Source organism: Elgaria multicarinata, chromosome 6, assembly GCF_023053635.1.
Source record: "Elgaria multicarinata webbii isolate HBS135686 ecotype San Diego chromosome 6, rElgMul1.1.pri, whole genome shotgun sequence".
Classification (NCBI taxonomy): domain Eukaryota; kingdom Metazoa; phylum Chordata; class Lepidosauria; order Squamata; family Anguidae; genus Elgaria; species Elgaria multicarinata.
The window spans coordinates 10354720-10371958 of record NC_086176.1 but is presented as its reverse complement, the minus strand read 5'-3'; the positions used below and the strand labels follow the sequence as shown (position 1 = coordinate 10371958).

The 17239-nt window shown below is 43.9% G+C and overlaps 1 protein-coding gene across 1 annotated transcript in view; it reads right to left on the bottom strand.

Annotated features, from left to right (window-relative positions):
* LOC134400592 (transient receptor potential cation channel subfamily V member 6-like) overlaps positions 1-17239 on the bottom strand; it is a 101296-nt gene that overhangs the window by 38866 nt on the left and 45191 nt on the right. The window contains exons 2-4 of the mRNA XM_063129016.1: positions 2875-2972; positions 2345-2467; positions 177-317 (exon numbers count right to left, since the gene is read on the bottom strand). Coding sequence (XP_062985086.1) covers positions 177-317; positions 2345-2467; positions 2875-2972 — 362 coding nt within the window. The remainder of the gene's footprint in view (positions 1-176; positions 318-2344; positions 2468-2874; positions 2973-17239) is intronic.

Here is a 17239-nt window from a genome sequence, read left to right as displayed (position 1 = left end):
CAAAAGTTCTCTACATACATAATTCATATTTAATGTTCTAATTGTACGTTTTAATCTTGTAAACCGCCTTGAGTACTGGGAAAAGGGCAGGATGATGATGATGATGATGATAATAATAATAATAATAATGTGATGAAAAGACTATTGAGAAAGCAGATTGTAGACTTCAGACATACCAAAATAGATAAGATTGTCACTTCTGTGCCTGAAGACATAGCCGGTAGCTCGTGGGCCATTAATATCTGCCCCTTTCTCAAGCAAAGCTTTCACCAGGTCCAGGTTTTTGTTCACCACTGCTATGTGAAGAGCTGTTTCCCCTAAATACATAAATGGATTCTTACATGAGGATCACAGTGGATTACGGTCTACAAAGCCGACATCATTAACAAAAATTGCATCATCAGTGCCCACCTATCCCCGCTGCTAGTATGTGGGTGAAGGACTCATGAACAATCCTAAGGTACACTAGATTACACTTGCAGTTTATATGTCAGCCTCGCACATTCTCAAAGACACTCACGTGGGTTAACTGGAGAGGAAAGGGTTTGGGGAGTTGACGCAGTCTTGATTTGGATGCTGATTTTAATTACTAATGCAACCGCAAAATTAATTGCCATTAAAATGAATAGCTGAGATTCTCATCCAAGAGTTCTAGCGCTTTATTGACTCTCGTTCTGCTGCTTAATATTCCACCTTGAATTTCTCAGATGGTGTTTCTCAAAGACCCTGGTTCAAAGTCCCAAAGTGGCTCTAGGTCATACGCTCTCAGCCTTCTCATCTACAATATGGGGATAATAATGCTGATCTACTCTAATGACATAGCATTTTAGGCTGCAATCCTATGCAAACGTACCCGGGAGTAAGTCCCACTGAACAAAATGGGACTTACTTTTGAGTAGACGCTTTGATTGCACATTTAGAGCACCTGCAGTGCTTCATGTATACTGTCTCAGAAATCTTTGCAAAATTAATAGGAACTATAAAGCAAATACGAATAACTCTAACTTTAGGCCACTGTTCATTGTAAAGCACAGTTGTTACTGTTGCCAGATTAACCACAGTTGCTTGTCCCAGCTCCTTCAGGCTTTTATTGCCACCCTTTGTTGCAGAGATTCACTCTTCTTCTAGCTGCAGGCTGCTTTATGTGTTTCATTCTTCTTCACCACACCGCTGCTTTCCCTGAATTTTGTCCTCAGCTCTCCTCCATCCATCTCCTGCTACGTCCTCCTCCTCTTCTCTTGCACGAACTGCCCTCCCTTTCCAGTGGCATTTTACTGTTGTGGGCTCTCCCACACTAGAGGCATTCAAGAGGCAGCTGAACAACCATTTGTCAGGTGGATTCCTGCATTGAGCAGGGGGTTGGACTCGATGGCCTTACAGGCCCCTTCCAAATCTACTATTCTATGATTCTTTGACTGTGCTACTCTCTCTTTAAACAGCCCACATTCAAGGCCTTGAGACGCACACATGACATTCTTGCAAAATATTGTGATTATGATTGGATATGTGCCATTACCGTATAATGGAGAGTGCTGGACTCGGAACCAGGAGCCTTAGGTTCAAATCCCAGCTAAGCCATGAAGTCCACAGGCAGGGCTGGTGTCAAGGCTAGGCCGTAGGTGTGTGCAGCTCACTTCATTAGGGCCCCGATTGGAGCGGAGGAGCGGAAAGCGTGCTTTCTCCCCACTCCCCCACTGCTCCAGAGAAAGCACACTTTCTGGGGGCCTCCAGAAAGTGCATAATTCCGCCCGCCATGCTTACGGCGGTCGCACTTTCTCCCCCCCCCCCACATTCTTCCAATTGGGGCCTTAGCATGCCAGGGGGAATTATGTGCTTTCTGGAAGCCCTGGAAAGTACACTTCCTCCTCCTTAAAGGCCCGACTGAAGCATTAGGAGGGCGAAAAAGCACACTTTCCGGGGCCTCCAGAACATGTGTCATTCGCCCTTACCACGCTAATGGCAGCCTCTGGAAAGTGCACTGTTCCCTGGGGATGCTAATGGCGGCCGCTCCTTAAACACCCCGATTCAAGTGGGACGGGGGCAGGAAAGTGGAGGCGGCCCTCGGAAATTAGATTGTGCCTGGGCCCTGACTACCATGGAGGAGGGGAAAGTGCGCTTTCCGGGGGGCCTCCGGAAAGTGTGTAATTCTCCCCGCCACACTAATACTTTACTTGATTTTTCTTTTGCGTGTGTGCGTGCGTGCGCGTGTGACTGTATTTGTGTATGTGTGTGTGTGAGAGAGAGAGAGAGAGAAGGAAAGGGATTCTTTATTCATTACTGCTTAATTCAGATTGTGAAACACCTGTAGAACCAAAAAGTAGATATAAATCGTCATCATAATTACCGGTGTATAACTCTGATGTCATAGCCTCGTTCACAAGTTCTGGAGCTACATTCATAAGGAGCTGAGCAACTTCCAAACTATTGTACAAGGCAGCAACATGAAGAGCCGTTTCCCCAACAGCACCTAGAGGGAACACCAGGTACACAGAAGATGCCATGTGTCAGGTCCCCACAGGGATTGTAAGAGCTACTTCTGAGATGGCAGCACTGCTTACAGAACAGGCAGCACAAATGGCGAACAATCCCCATTCCTCCTGTCATCCAAAATACAGTGTGCGCCTCTCCCCTGCCGAGGAGATGCGTGTGCCTTCAATTCAGCGGCATCTCTTGGGTACAGGAGATGCAAATGTCCCATTTGAGAATAGGAGGACGAGGAACCTTCTTCTTCCTTCTGGCACATCTGAAACTGCCCTTAGCATACTTGAACCCAAGAACACACTTCTACCATTGTCCTCTTACTCCTGTTCCCAAATTGACTGTGCCCTTGCCTCTACAGGCAACGTGGCCACAACAAGCAACAGGGATACGTACCTCTCTCCTGAAGATCACAGCTATGGCTGGCCAGCAGCTTCTGGATTGTGGAGACATCATTTTCCTTTGCAGCCAGGAGGAGAGGAGATTCCCAGATCCTGAAACAAGCAGACAGCCAGTAAACATTATGATCACTGTAAGAAGATTCTCATGTCAGCAAAGTTGTACTGCAGAACCAAGACAATTGCTTTTATCAGCAAGACAACTTAGAAATCTCCATGATACATACATACACACACACAAACACACACACACACACACACCCCTATGCAACAGTACATACATTTCAATAATTCTTCTTCAACCAAAGGCCTGCAGGTTTTTCACAAAAAGGAAAAAAGAAGATGTTCTTGTGTTCTGGTAAAAAATGGTAATTCAGCTAACAACCTAGGGAGTCTTTACTCCTTCAGTATCTGCTGGCAGCACCAACTGCTAGATGACACACTAAACCATGCTGCTTAACCACAAAGTGGTTAAGGGAATCCTTAGCCATGGTTTACAGTGTCATCTGACACACAATCTCACTAACGTTTTTTTTCTGTTAACCACATTGTGGTTAGGCTGCCAAACCACATTCTGCAACGTGGTTAGAGGCACTAACCATGGCTAAAAGTGTCGTCTGACACGTGACTGTGGTTAACGGGCAGAAATCATAGAGGCCAAAGTATAGAGCGGCCAAAATTGCCACGGCTGCTCTATACTGCGGGCTCCATGCCCATTGGAGGTGTGCTGGGGGGAGGGCGAGGGGGGTTATTTTAAAGTGCCCACCCCCTCATTCTACACGCAGTGTGCAACATGCCTGGAGGGCAGAGCATGTTGCGGCCGCCATTTTGAATGAGTTTTTCACCGAAATGGAGCGCAGGAGCGCTCCAGCGCAAATGTGAGTTTTTTTAAAAAAAATCCTCCCCCTCCCTCCCAGCCCACCCACCCCCGATGGGCAATTTTAAAAATAACCCCCTCGCCCTCCCCCAGCACACCTCCAATGGGCACGGAGCCCACAGTATAGAGCAGCTGTGGCAATTTCGGCCGCTCTATGCTTCGGGCTCTATTATTTCTGCTGCATTAACCCTTTTGTGGTTAAGGAAAATTTAGCCACAAAAGGGGTAATGGTGTCGTCTGCACCCATTTTGCATGTGGTTAGCGTAACCACAGCTGGGCATGGTTACGTTAACCACAAAACCCAAAGTGTCGTCTGAACCGGGCCAATAAGTGTTATTTTGGCAAAAGAAATTGTTATTTCAGCAAAATAATTAATAAACATTTCATCTATGTTTTGTTGTACTTACCCTCCTGACTGACTGCCCCCAAATAGAGATTTTATGAACATGGGGTTGGATCTAGATTCATTTTGTTGAATTTAGTTCCCATTAAAATCAATGGAACAAGTTACTTATGAAGTCTCATTGATTTCAATGGGGACTAACTTATTTATTTATATTTATTTATTTATTACATTTATATACCGCCCCAGAGCCGAAGCTCTCTGGGCGGTTTACAAAAGTTAAAAACAGTGAACATTAAAAAGTATACAAAATTTAAAACATAAAAACAACAGTATAAAAACAACAGTATCCATTTAAAAACAACAGTTCTGGGGTCCGTTAAAAACAAACAAACTTAGCATTGTTAAATGCTGTTAAATGCCTGGGAGAAGAGAAAAGTCTAGATCCAACCAATCATGGCAAGCCACACTGAAACAAACAAAACTGGCAACCCACCATTGGTTGTTGCGCAGGGCAACCCAGGTCTGTGGTTAGTTGAATTCAGGCGGAATCATTTACATTTTCCATCTGTACCTCATTAAAGTTCTGCCAACAATCCCACCCAACATGGCTCAACTCCTGGCTTAGATACTTAATAAAGCCTCTCCCAACATGCCTCTGTCAAGGCATGTTCCAATATCCTTATGTAATAATTCAGCTTCAAAGGAAGACACTGTCCCCTTTGAAGCACGATGAACTGTTGTCTAGGAGCTGCTGGGGGGAACGATAAGAGATCAAAGTCTTATTGGGGCTCAATCTCCTAGCAAAGTCTCCTGAACAAGTCAGCTTGAAATGAAGCGGAAGACTACCACTATGCATTTTTTAGGGGCTTGTGCAACGGAAGGTGGACTGTGCCCGTCTTTAACTAGAGAGTCCATGTGAAACATATAGGACTCAGCAAGACAGAGAGCTAGATCTAGATAACCTGTCCTTAGAAAGTGACCTGAGGACCCCCAGTTAAGAGGCTCCAAAACAGAATCGGAGGAAGAGACTGATGCCCATCAGAAACATCATATTGTATGAGCCCTCTTTCATCATTGGTTTCACAACGCCTTCATGATGCCTTTGAAGAACATAACCTTTCCCTAGTATGAGAGAGAGAGAGAGAGGTGCAGTACTCCCCACAGCTGTAGCTTGTGTGTGATGGAGGTTTGCCAACACACACTATGCCAGATTGGAAGATAAAAAAGAGGCCACCATCTAGCAGATGTCTCCTGTTCCACTGTATTATTGTTCTCTGGCCGGCTCTGCCTGGCGTTCCACTTCAGCTGCCTTCCAATTTAAACTGGAGAATTTCTAAACTGAATTTTGGAACTGGCAAACAAGGAGTTTTCTAATTTTCGGTTTGTGCCTTTTAGTTCCCTTTGCAGGATATTGATGTGCACAAGCACATTTATTCATTGATTAAAGCACCATGTAATGGTGATGTGATTGCAAAATGGCATCACAAGGAGTCCTTTTTGCATGATGCTTGAATCTCTTCAGACTGCAAAGAGCTCCAAAAAGGTCTCTTCCAACCTGGCGACTGAGCAACGGAATGACCAACACAGTTCAGTGTAAGGAAGCGGAAACTGATGCACATTGGGGCAAAACATCCCAACTTCCTCTCCAACTTGTGCCACTTTGTATTCCATTAATTCTCCTACAATAAAGACCATGGTTACCTGTGGTGTTTCACCTCACCCCCCACCAATCAATAGAGCTTTGCTTTTTCATTTGAGGAGTTTACTAAAAGGCATCAGGATCAGAATGATTAGGAGACAAAGAAATGCTACACAGAAATGGGTTTTACATGAACCCAACATGGACAGCAGTGTTTTTATGTTGATGTGGCAATTAGGATAAGGAGGTATTAACATGAAGTATTGTATTTATTCCTACCTCCAGGAGATCTTGAGTTAAAGAATGTGAATAGAGTACAAAGTAGGAACTAACACTGAGGATACTTACAGATTCCAAATACCAGCACTGTAGAGTTGCACATTCTTAATACACTTTCATATTTATACATTAAATTGAGGCAATTGTACAATACATCTTTCTATCTTCCTTTTTAAAGGCCTATTTGACCCCATTTTATATGAGTAAGATGTTATTATTAGGGATGGAGGGAAAAATTGTTCATTTTGCATTTTAATGCAAATTTATGTAAGTCACACATCTCAAACCAATCCATGAATCAAAATTGTTATTCTTCAGTATTCACACTTGGACAAATTTTGGGATGCAGTTCGCCAATCAAAAATGTATGTATGTATGTATGTATATATGGAAAAGTGTGCACAAAAATGTATTATTTATCAGGGGAAATTGTATGTATATTAGGGGAAATATGCATAAAATACCAATGAAATTTCATGAGGACGTCTAAAAATACAAACCAATGCAGAAATGAGATGGAACAAACTTAAGATTGGAAAAATGAGACAAACCAAAATTGACAGGCTCATGCATCCCTCTTTTTAGAACTGCAGCTGGCCCAGTCCTTTCCTAGCTGCTGCTTCCAAGTTTTAAAGAAACTCATGCGTGTGCTTAGTTCCACATCTGAATGGGCATATATAGAAGTGGTAAAGTAAGAGTCAGGGCTCCATACTAAAGGTACTAAGGTACTGGAAGGCCAGGCAAGGTACACCAGCAGGTAGATTTCTAGGATCACTTACTGGATCATAAACAATCATTCACAGATTTGATGTGCATCCAACTGTCACTATTGGTGCTGCATTACTTTCAAATGAATGCACATTCAGAGATTATTGATGCATCTAGAGAGCTGGATCAGGGTGCTTGAGTTCTGAGCGTTCACACAAAATAGAACTCGAATCTCAACAAAAACCCAAACAAAACTGTAATAATACCACTGAGTTTACACAAGAGACTTGTGATAGGAAAAAGCAATCATCCCGTAGCTTATCTTGACATTTTTCCGGGTTGAAGTGGATCTGCCCATATTGTCGAGGGTTGTCAGTAGAATGCAGTCCAGAGACTGAAACTATACACAGATGAATGGGAAGGGGAAGCCGCTGTTCCCTCTCCTCTTTTTCATCAAGCCACCCCTTCCCTACATGCTGTGCTGCACAACTGCTGTCCAGAGGAGGACCGAGTTGTGCGTGGAAGGAACAGGCAGGCAATATTGTGGAGTGGCTCAACCCCTGCTTCATCAGGAAACCTGCCATAAAAAATCTTTAACACCAAAGTAATAACGCAGCTGCTTTATGGGTCTGAAATCTGGGGGTCTGACAACACCATGACCGAAGCCCTGGAGATTGTGCAGAACAACTTCCTTCAAAAACTTTTCTCTCTTCCATCTGGTACCCCTGCTGGTAGTCCTTCAGTTAGGGCAAGAATTGAGAGTGCTCAGCTAACATATTGTAAATGAATCGCCATCTTGCAAAATGAGCGTCTTCCTACTAAGTGTTTTCTAGAAATGGATAATAATTGTCATTGGGTGGCAATATTCCAAAAGCTCCTGCATAGTTATCATCTCCCTGAGTTGAAGTTTGCTCTAGGCATGGGTAAGAAGCAACTAAGGGATTGGTGGTTTTGGATAAATTCCAGGAGGGGCCTGCAACATCTAAATTCTCTCGGTGGTTCCCTCTTCTAAAAACAGAACACTATAGAGCATGTTATCAGTCCAAATTGAGGCCCCTGCCCCTGAGAAATGCTTTCATTGAACTGAGATTTCAAATGATGCCAACCGCAGTGCTGGACGGACACTACCATAAGGTACCATTCGAATCGAGATTATGCATCTGTGGTCAACAACAAGTGGAAGACATAGCACACTACATGTTAACTTGTCCTCTGTATAGCTTCCCAAGAGAGAGACTCTTGAAACTGCTGCTGACATATGGAGGCAGGGATGCCCAAGCAGAAACAGTTCACTTCCTCCTTAGCGATACCAACAGTTAAGTCACTCATAAAGTGGCCCTGTTTGCACTGGCAGCGAAAAAGATTAGGAAGAGAGAACTAGATAAAATTGCTATAAACTGCCACGGAGACTCAGAGTGCTGACCGAAATGAGAGCGTTAGTCATAGTAAATTTAAGGTTGTCTGTATGGTTCTCTTGGTTATTTGAAATTATTGTGTACTCTTAAGATTGTAGTGCCTGAATTTGCTTTCCTTTTCCCCCTCCTCCTCCTCCCTCCCAATCCCCTTTCCTTTTGTGTCATGTCTTTTAGATTGTAAGCCTGTGGGCAGGGGCTGTCAAGAAATACTTTTGTAAGCCGCCGTGAGAGCCTTTTTTGGCTGAATGGCGGCATAAAAATCCTTCAATAAATAAATAAATAAATACTCTTACAGTTGTATGCTCTTCTATGGATGTATTTGTCATGGCCTTCGGCTAGCACAATAAACTGATGATGATGATGATGATGATGATGATGATGATGATGATGATGATATACTCCTGAGCAAGTCCTGGCCACCTGGACAGCCATCCACAATGCTGAATCACAAGATAAGTTCCAGGGATGTGAAACAAATGCCGGTAATATTACTGAAACTCTTTCTGCTTCCTTCAAAATCCCTCTGACATTTTGCCTGACAGGGGGAACTTCCAAATTGGCTTTGGATTTCACTAGAGGCAAAATCCAGTGACAACCTATGTGCAGACACACACACACACCCAGTCAAAGAAATTCCATTGACCTTATCTTAAACTTTTTTCTTCCTTTTTTGGCATCCCTTAATATCTCTAAGATGTTCTGCTTGTGGAGGAATCCCAAATGTTCTTCAAAGCAATCCAGAGCCAGCACTTCCATTAGGCAAGGTGAGGCAGCCCACTTCAGGTGACAAATTTGGGGATATAATTAAAGGTCAACGAAGAGTCCTTCATTACTATGTATTTACTCCTTCATTTCTATGTAGTCCTTCATTACTATGTATTTCAGAAGACGTTTACTTCTTGGGAGGAGAGCAATGACAAATCTTGATAAAATAGTTAAGAGCAGAGACACCACACTGACAACAAAGGTCCGCATAGTTAAAGCAATGGTATTCCCCGTAGTAACCTATGGCTGCGAGAGCTGGACCATAAGGAAAGCTGAGCGAAGGAAGATAGATGCTTTTGAACTGTGGTGTTGGAGGAAAATTCTGAGAGTGCCGTGGACTGCAAGAAGATCAAACCAGTCCATACTCCAGGAAATAAACCCAGACTGCTCACTTGAGGGAATGATATTAAAGGCAAAACTGAAGTACTTTGGCCACATAATGAGAAGACAGGACACCCTGGAGAAGATGCTGATGCTAGGGAAAGTGGAAGGCAAAAGGAAGAGGGGCCGACCAAGGGCAAGATGGAGGGATGATATTCTGGAGGTGACGGACTCAACCTTGGGGGAGTTGGGGGTGGTGGCGGCCGACAGAAAGCTCTGGCGTGGGCTGGTCCATGAAGTCATGAAGAATCGGAAGCGACTGAACGAATAAACAACAACACTCTTGTATTATGGGACCGCCGCAGGATGCACAACCCATAGTTTTAGATGCATTCCCTTATTTCCAGCATTTATAGGTGCTAATTCTTTCATGGCAGCTTATGCATTAAAACAACATACACATTAAACTCACTTAGTGGTGGTGGTTACATGTTTTCACCAAAGTACCATCCCCTAAAGCATCATGACGGAAAGGTCTCTTAAGTTCTGCTGTGAAGTTCTGAAGTAAGAGCATTTAAAACTAGGGGACAGCCCTTACGTTAAAGATCTCAGAGCCAATCCATCTTTTCAGAAGAATTAAAAAACGTGAGAGCTTATTTAATTTCACTCTTGTGTACAAGACATGAAACAAAATCATTGTGGCTCAGAGCTTTCCGGTGGCAAAAAATGCCAACCGACAATTTCTTTGAGTGTGGGAATAGTTGAAGAATGTCAAGCCCCGAAGCCCAGCAGGGAAGAGCTCCTGCGTTCACACCACGTCAGGGATTACCTCAGTTAAGGGAAATCAAACCTGTCTGAGGGGAGCAGGTCTGCCAAAAGAAAGAAGCCACAGCACCAAGTGCCACACCTCAGCCCCTTTTTAATTATAAAACCTCGGGCCCAGCTCCAGGAAATGAGGCAGAGTCATTGAACTAACTGGCACAAATCCCTGGCATCCTTTTTGCCTCCTGCTTTGGAAATATCTGTGTATGTGTTTGTGTGTGTTTGTGTGTGTGTGTGTGTGTGTGTGTGTGTGTTAACCGTTGCTGCACCTAATAACAAACGTTGGCTTTTGTTTATTTTATTGATGGAGAAGAAGAACATAGCTAAACAGGAAAATGTAGACAGTTCTCTTTGCACTTAAAAGGCTGCCTGTCCTTCTTGATTTTTTTAAATTGTATTTCTGAAGATTTTATTTTTAATTAACTGGGACCTGGAAGATTGTTGAACCAGGGAGAGCTCTTAGGCAGTGATGAGGCCTTCATTCATGCCCCCTTGTTTCAGCTCAGCCCCAGACAGTTCAGGGACTTAAAATTCACACCATCTTCGGTGTTCTACCCTGGCTCCACCTAGAAAGCCTAGATGCATTTTCCCACAAGCCCTTCAAAAGAACAGCTTCCTATCACCCATCTTATCTTTTAGAATCTGCTGAACAACTTAAGGGTAAAAAAAGAACAATACATGTAACTTGTATTTAATTCACATTTCAGATAAAGAGGAGGAAATGTACAACACCTTTTAATTATGGGAATTTAGTTTCATCCTGGCAGTAGGGGAATCACTAAACGCTATGTTTCAGAAGTCTTTTAAAAAGGTAAGTGTACAAAAGGCCCCCAAAAGGGAGGGGTTAGAAGATATTATATTATAATCAATAATAACAACAATAATTCTTGTTGTTAATATTATTCTTTTATCCGCTGCCAGAGATTCTCCCCCTGTTTCCTGGCACGTAACGCCAGGTTGGAACATGCAAATCTGTGCTTTTCCTTTTAAACTATAAATTTAAATTTCTAACCTCATTAGAAATCCCTTCAAATGTTAAAATATTATTTATGTATAAAATACCTCATAGCAATTAAGAATGTGGTTTGACGCGCCAATAGCTCAGGCCTATGCATGCTGAATGAGACGTGCCATGGGCTTCAAATGGGCTTACTCACAGGAAAGTGCACATAGAGTTGCAGCCAGGCAATGCAGCATGCGTATTACTTCCAAGTAAACGCCCAAGACTGACAATGTTCGATGGGACTCCTCCCCAGGGAAGTGTGTATAGAATTGCCGCCCCTCTTTCGATACTGGGCTGTCAATCATTCGCCTTTTGCTTTGGACTGGACATTTTGCCTTCTGCTGAATTTTCACTTGCACTGTTCTTTTTTCCTGGTTTTTCTTTTTCTTGTCCCCCCCCCTTTACGGCGTATAACAATAAACAATTAATGGATTATATTTTATATAACAATACCAAATTAAAATCAGATTAGAGAAGATTAAAACAAATGCCAAACCCCCACACTTCTTATCATAATTGCTGGCACCAAAAAGGAGCACACAGAAGGATGCACTTGCAACGTTTCCAACAGAACTTCACAGTCTCCAGGGATGTTAAAAAACTGTTCTTCCCCACCACACCCCAACAGACAAAGAGCTTCTTCTAATGAGTGTTTTCTTTCATGCTCACAACTGGCCACCCAGGAATCGTTGTAGGTCATTTTGATGACATAGTGATCGTCTCCCACTCTATTTCCCGGTTTCAGCGTTGTAAATTAATCCATGGAAAAGCCGTTTTTTTAAAAAAATAAGACTGTATTTCCTGCCCTGTGCAGGAAAGTTGCACAATAAAATGCCCACTAGAGGGCGCTGTTCCCATTTATCTGTATGGGCCATGTTGGCCCTTTCTACACCTAAGGGTTATCCCAGGAAAATGGAGGGGTCATCCCTGCCTGCTCCCGGGATCCCCTGAGTGGCATTTGGATGCACAGGGACGATCCCGGGATATAGGGCTGGTGTACACATGCCCGTGATCTCTGATTTCTTTCCCCATGTAATTTCAACTCATTCCCAATGCGGAAGACAGCAGGAAACAAGAGCGACGGTATGCAACGGTAAGGAAACACGATTTCCCCCACTCCGAAGACGCTCCAGAGGAGTATAATCTAACGCTTCAATCAACACTGCAAATACGCTTGCAAAAACGGCTAGCCTGCTAAAATCTTGCCAAGCCTCTCTGCTAACTTATACCGCCATTAATCTATACCTGCATTAATCACTTGTGGCCTGCATTTAGAAGCCTGGCTAAAACTGTTGTTTATTTGGATTCCTAAAATTGCTTTTAGCCGACTTCATCCCAGACACTCTGGCAGGTTATAACAAATTGTAAACAGCAGAAGCAAAACCTCAAACTTTGGGCAGGTGACCCCTGACCCCAACCCCTCTCAGTAGCTATTCTGGAGCTATTCCCATGATAGGGTCTTCGGGGAGCAGGAGGCACATGGGTGTGGGGGGCTTCTGCATTGAGGAAGCATTGGGAGCTTCTACATGGGGGGAGGGCAGGGTCTTAAGCAAGCAGGTGGGGGTGGGGGTGGTAGGCAGTAGCCCATTGGCAACACTGTGCCATGTGCCCATTGGAGTTTGGCACTGGCCTTCACTCTAGGAATGATGCTTACATGTGGCAGGAACAAGGCAGCCCATTCCTAGACCATTCTTCCTTTCCCCCCTGGGTTTGAAGGGTTGTCTGCAGGCTGCGAGCCACACTTTTTGCACCCTTGATTTAAGGGATGTGACCTTTTTATCTTTTTGATTTTATTAATACATGCGTTATTACTACTTTTAGATTATTGCACATTGTAGGCATTTTTATTTCTTCAGTAGCAAGGCCTAGGAGACAGGGCCTCATTTACTGCCTCTAAAAACTGTTTTCTTGGATTCCACTTACAAAATCAGAGATGAGCACAAACGCCGTGTCAGTAGGGCCGTTATTCTAGAGAGCGACTCATGCAAGTAATGAATGTTTAATGCAGTCACGATATAAGACCAAATGGGGGCAGCAGAGACCTGAAAGAATCATAACACTTCGTGGCTGGAGCTAGACAGGAAACCGAAGTGAGTTCTTTGAAGACGTCCTGAGATGTGTGGCAACACATTTTATGCAACGATTATGTTAAGACTGATGTTACAGTGGAGTTTCTCACTGGAATCATGTGCCATGTGAACACCAGACATACAACTCGATATTCCAAAGTATGTGAGCCTGCGACTACAGTGTTCAGTGGAAACCAGACTCCCAGATTCATGAAATCTTTCACCCTCTGTGAAAAGAGCCTCCGTACTGATGCAGAAGTCCTGTTTCTGGCAGGAAGCTGGACCTTATCACCTAGCTTGCCCCAACTTGGTGCCCTCCAGATGTTTTTGGATGACAACACCCCAACATTTCTGATCATTGCCCATACTGACTGCAGTTGATGGGAGCTGAAGTCCAAAACATCTGGAGAGCACCAGATCGGGGAAGTTCTGAACTATTCATAGGTATGAATTGCTCCTGGCACTGGCTGGCTTCTTATGTTAAATCAGTGTGGCCCCGTTCAGGAGACACCTTAAACCATGGCTTTAACCATAGTGGTTAAGGCAGAAAGCCAGGCCATGTTCAGAAGACACCTTAAACTATGGCTTTAACCATGGTGAATAGTGCTGTTGGCTTTATTCACCATGATTTAAGCCATGGCTTTAAGGTGTCTTCTGAACGGGGCCAATGTGAAATACAGCAGGGCTGGGCTGGGCTGGGGTTACATTTTAAGTTTTAAAAAGACTGTGCGGCGGGGGCGAAAGCCGCTCCTCTGCTCCTTACCTTCTTGTGCTCAACTGCTTTGAGATGCTTTGAGATACTTTCTCCCTGCCAGCTCACTCCCAGTGCCGAAGCCACAGAACGCTACATAAAATGTTTCTATAGAAACAACTCTTAAACAGCCATAATCCATTTTAATATGTCCCTAAATTCACCCTAAATGCTACACTTGCGCAAACCAACAGCAATAAAAGATGCCTTTGTTCGTGCATAAGCAGAGGCGACCAGCCCAAGCTACCATCAATGTAATTATAACCTGCAAAGCGCACACTCCCACTGGCACATCTGCCGCTGAAGGTGCCTGTTTCGAACTTACGACCTTGTGTTCCTTCCTAACGTGTGCTAAGATCAACATTCCCACGGACCTCGGATTTACCCAAGCAACAAAAGCAAAGAACAACAACAGTCTCTTCCACTGCTTTCCACATCAAGTCTTTGTCAAGGCAAAAGGGTCTCCTGTCCATCACATGAAGCTTTAAAACGATGTTTCCCTTTCAAGGAGGGGTTTGCAGAACTTTCCCTATTATTTTCACAGATATTTCTGCTCCACCAAAACAGATCACAGCATGTTCAGGACAATTATCCACGGCTTGTAATCCATGCAATTTCAATAAGGGTAGGACTTTCCGAGCCTGTGGACGTCACTCCCCATTTGAATCCCTGGCTAGCCTGCTATTTCACGGCCAGAGGATTTGACTAAGGTACATCATCCCCATTCTCTGAGATGCGCTCAATTGTGAAATAAGGTAACATTCCCCATTTTTTTTAATGTGCTAACTGTTCAGAGACCTGTTGCTTTATTCAGGACATTTACACATGACTACAAATGTGTCTATTTCACTTTGGGAACCAACAGACCCCCACCCCCGTCACCATCAACCCGAACCCCAAAACTTTGGGAACGCACACAAAAGGATATTTCTGTAATCCTGCTCCCCAAACTCAGTAACTCAATCTGCTTTAATTGCTACTATTATTTCCAATTCAGTTCAATGCTTTTATTCGTTCATTTCTTGCTTGCATTTCTATAGCACCCATTAGCCAAAGCTTTCTGGTGGCAGAGATGATGTCAACAGCAGGCATGGCCAGGCACCTACCAAGGGCTCCCATCCCGACAAGGGCCCACTGACAAGAGCCCCCTGGGGTTGCTCCTCATTTTCCTCATTGAAACCTGCCTGTAAAGAACATAAGAAGAGCCCTGATGCTGGATCAGACCAAGGGACCATCATTATTATTATTATTATTATTATTATTATTATTATTATTATTATTTATATAGCACCATCAATGTACATGGTGCTGTACAGAGTAAAACAGTAAATAGCAAGACCCTGCCGCATAGGCTTACAATCTAATAAAATCATAGTAAAACAATAAGGAGGGGAAGAGAATGCAAACAGGTACAGGGTAGGGTAAGCAGGCACAGGGTAGGGAAAAACCAACAGTAGAAAGTAACAGTAGAAGTCTGCACAACATCATCTAGTCCAGCACTCTGTTCACACAGTGGCCAACCAGCCATCGGCCAGGGATGAACAAGCAGGACATGGTGCAACAGCACCCTCTCAACCATGTTCCCAGGCTTACTGCCTCGAATACTGGCGATAGCACACAACTATCAGGGCTAGTAGCCATGGATAGCCTTCACCTCCAGGAATTTATCCAACCCCCTTTTAAAGCCGTCCAAATTGGTGGCCATCACTACATCCTGTGGTAATGAGTTCCATAATTTAACTGTGCGCTGTGTGAAGAAGTACTTCCTTTTATTAGTCCTGGATCTCCCACCATTCAGCTTCATGGGAGGACCCCAGGTTCTAGGGTTATGGGAGGGGGAGAGCAATGTCTCCCTGTCCACATTCTCCAAACCATGCACAATTTTGTACACCTCTATCATGTCTCCCCTTAGCCTTCTTTTTTCCAAGCTAAACAATCCCAGTTGATGTAACCTTCCCTCGTAGGGGAGATGCTCCAGCCCCTTCATCATTTTAGTTGCCCTTTCCTGCCCTTTTTCCGGCTCTATAATATCCTTTTTTAGGTGTGGTGACCCGAACTCTACACGGTATTCTAAGTGTGGTCGCACCATAGATTTGTATAATTCACCAGCCTTTGGCCGTGGCCCAGTCACTGACTGTGTTGAAAAGGACGAACAGTAGATGCCACTGCCTCCTTGCTTACTCACTCTCTGCCTATCACGAAAGGAAGTGGTAGCACTGATAAGAAAGAGGAGGAGGAGCAACAGCAGCTGCTGACAACGGTGGTGGGGAAGGAATGGTCACTGAGGGAGGGCCTCCACTGTGGGCGTCTTGCCCAAGGAGCCTCAGAAACCTGGAACCAGCACTGCTGGGCAGTTCACGAGACAAGGCGTAAAACCATAAAACATAATAACGTAGTAAAACGTAATATAGAAACCGTAAGTTTAAAACAGAAAGTAAAAAAAAAAGTTAAAAGAGAGTGAAGAGCCATTCAAGGGCGTGAAGAGCTTAAGATTGCATTTCTCATTCTCAAATGTGACACCCAGAGTACCGAAACTAGAGCTCTGCCTCTGCAGAGGTACCAGCCATTTGTTTGGCAGGCATGATACTTCGGCTGAGTACCTGGAAGAAAATGTCTTAATAATGTATTTTCACACGCATTTCTCCAATATTGGCTGTTCTGTGACATTGAGTAGTAGAAGCTACTCATTCCCTAAAGCTCTAAGCAAGCACAGATATTATTCCCTTGGAAAATGTAGTCACTCAAAAACTAGATTCCTCTTGCCAGTAGTTGTCTATTTTTTTCTTCGTTAGGGAATGCTTTCCACATTAACAAGTGTTGTTAGTACTGGGCAAGCTGTGTCTCCGAGACATCTGCCCTCCATCAATGAACTTCTCAGTGGTCGGGTTGGGTATGGCTTGTTGTTGAATTGTGAGTTGTTGTTACATGTGAACCCTGCATTATGGTTTAACTACAGGTTGTTAACCCTAAACAATCCAGGAAGAGAACCCATGGTTTGTTGTTGGGTTGTGAACTTTGGGTTGTCGTGGTTAACAACCCACAGTTAAACCATAGTGCGAGGTTCACACGTAAGGACAATCCACAATTCAACAACAACCCATGATACAGTGACAACCCATACTTAACTTGTACTCTCAGTTGTCGATTCATGTTATTGTAAGTCTTGATATGCTTGTACATTCTTACATTCTGTACATTCTGCGGTCCCTTACACAGCTTGGGACCACAATACCTGACGGAACGCTTCTCCCGACGTGAATATACCTGGTCACTACGTTCAAATCTAAGGTCCTCCTCCGGGTGCCTACTCCAAGAGAGGCTTGGAGTGTGGCAACGAGGGACAGGGCCTTTTCAGTGGTGGCCCCCAG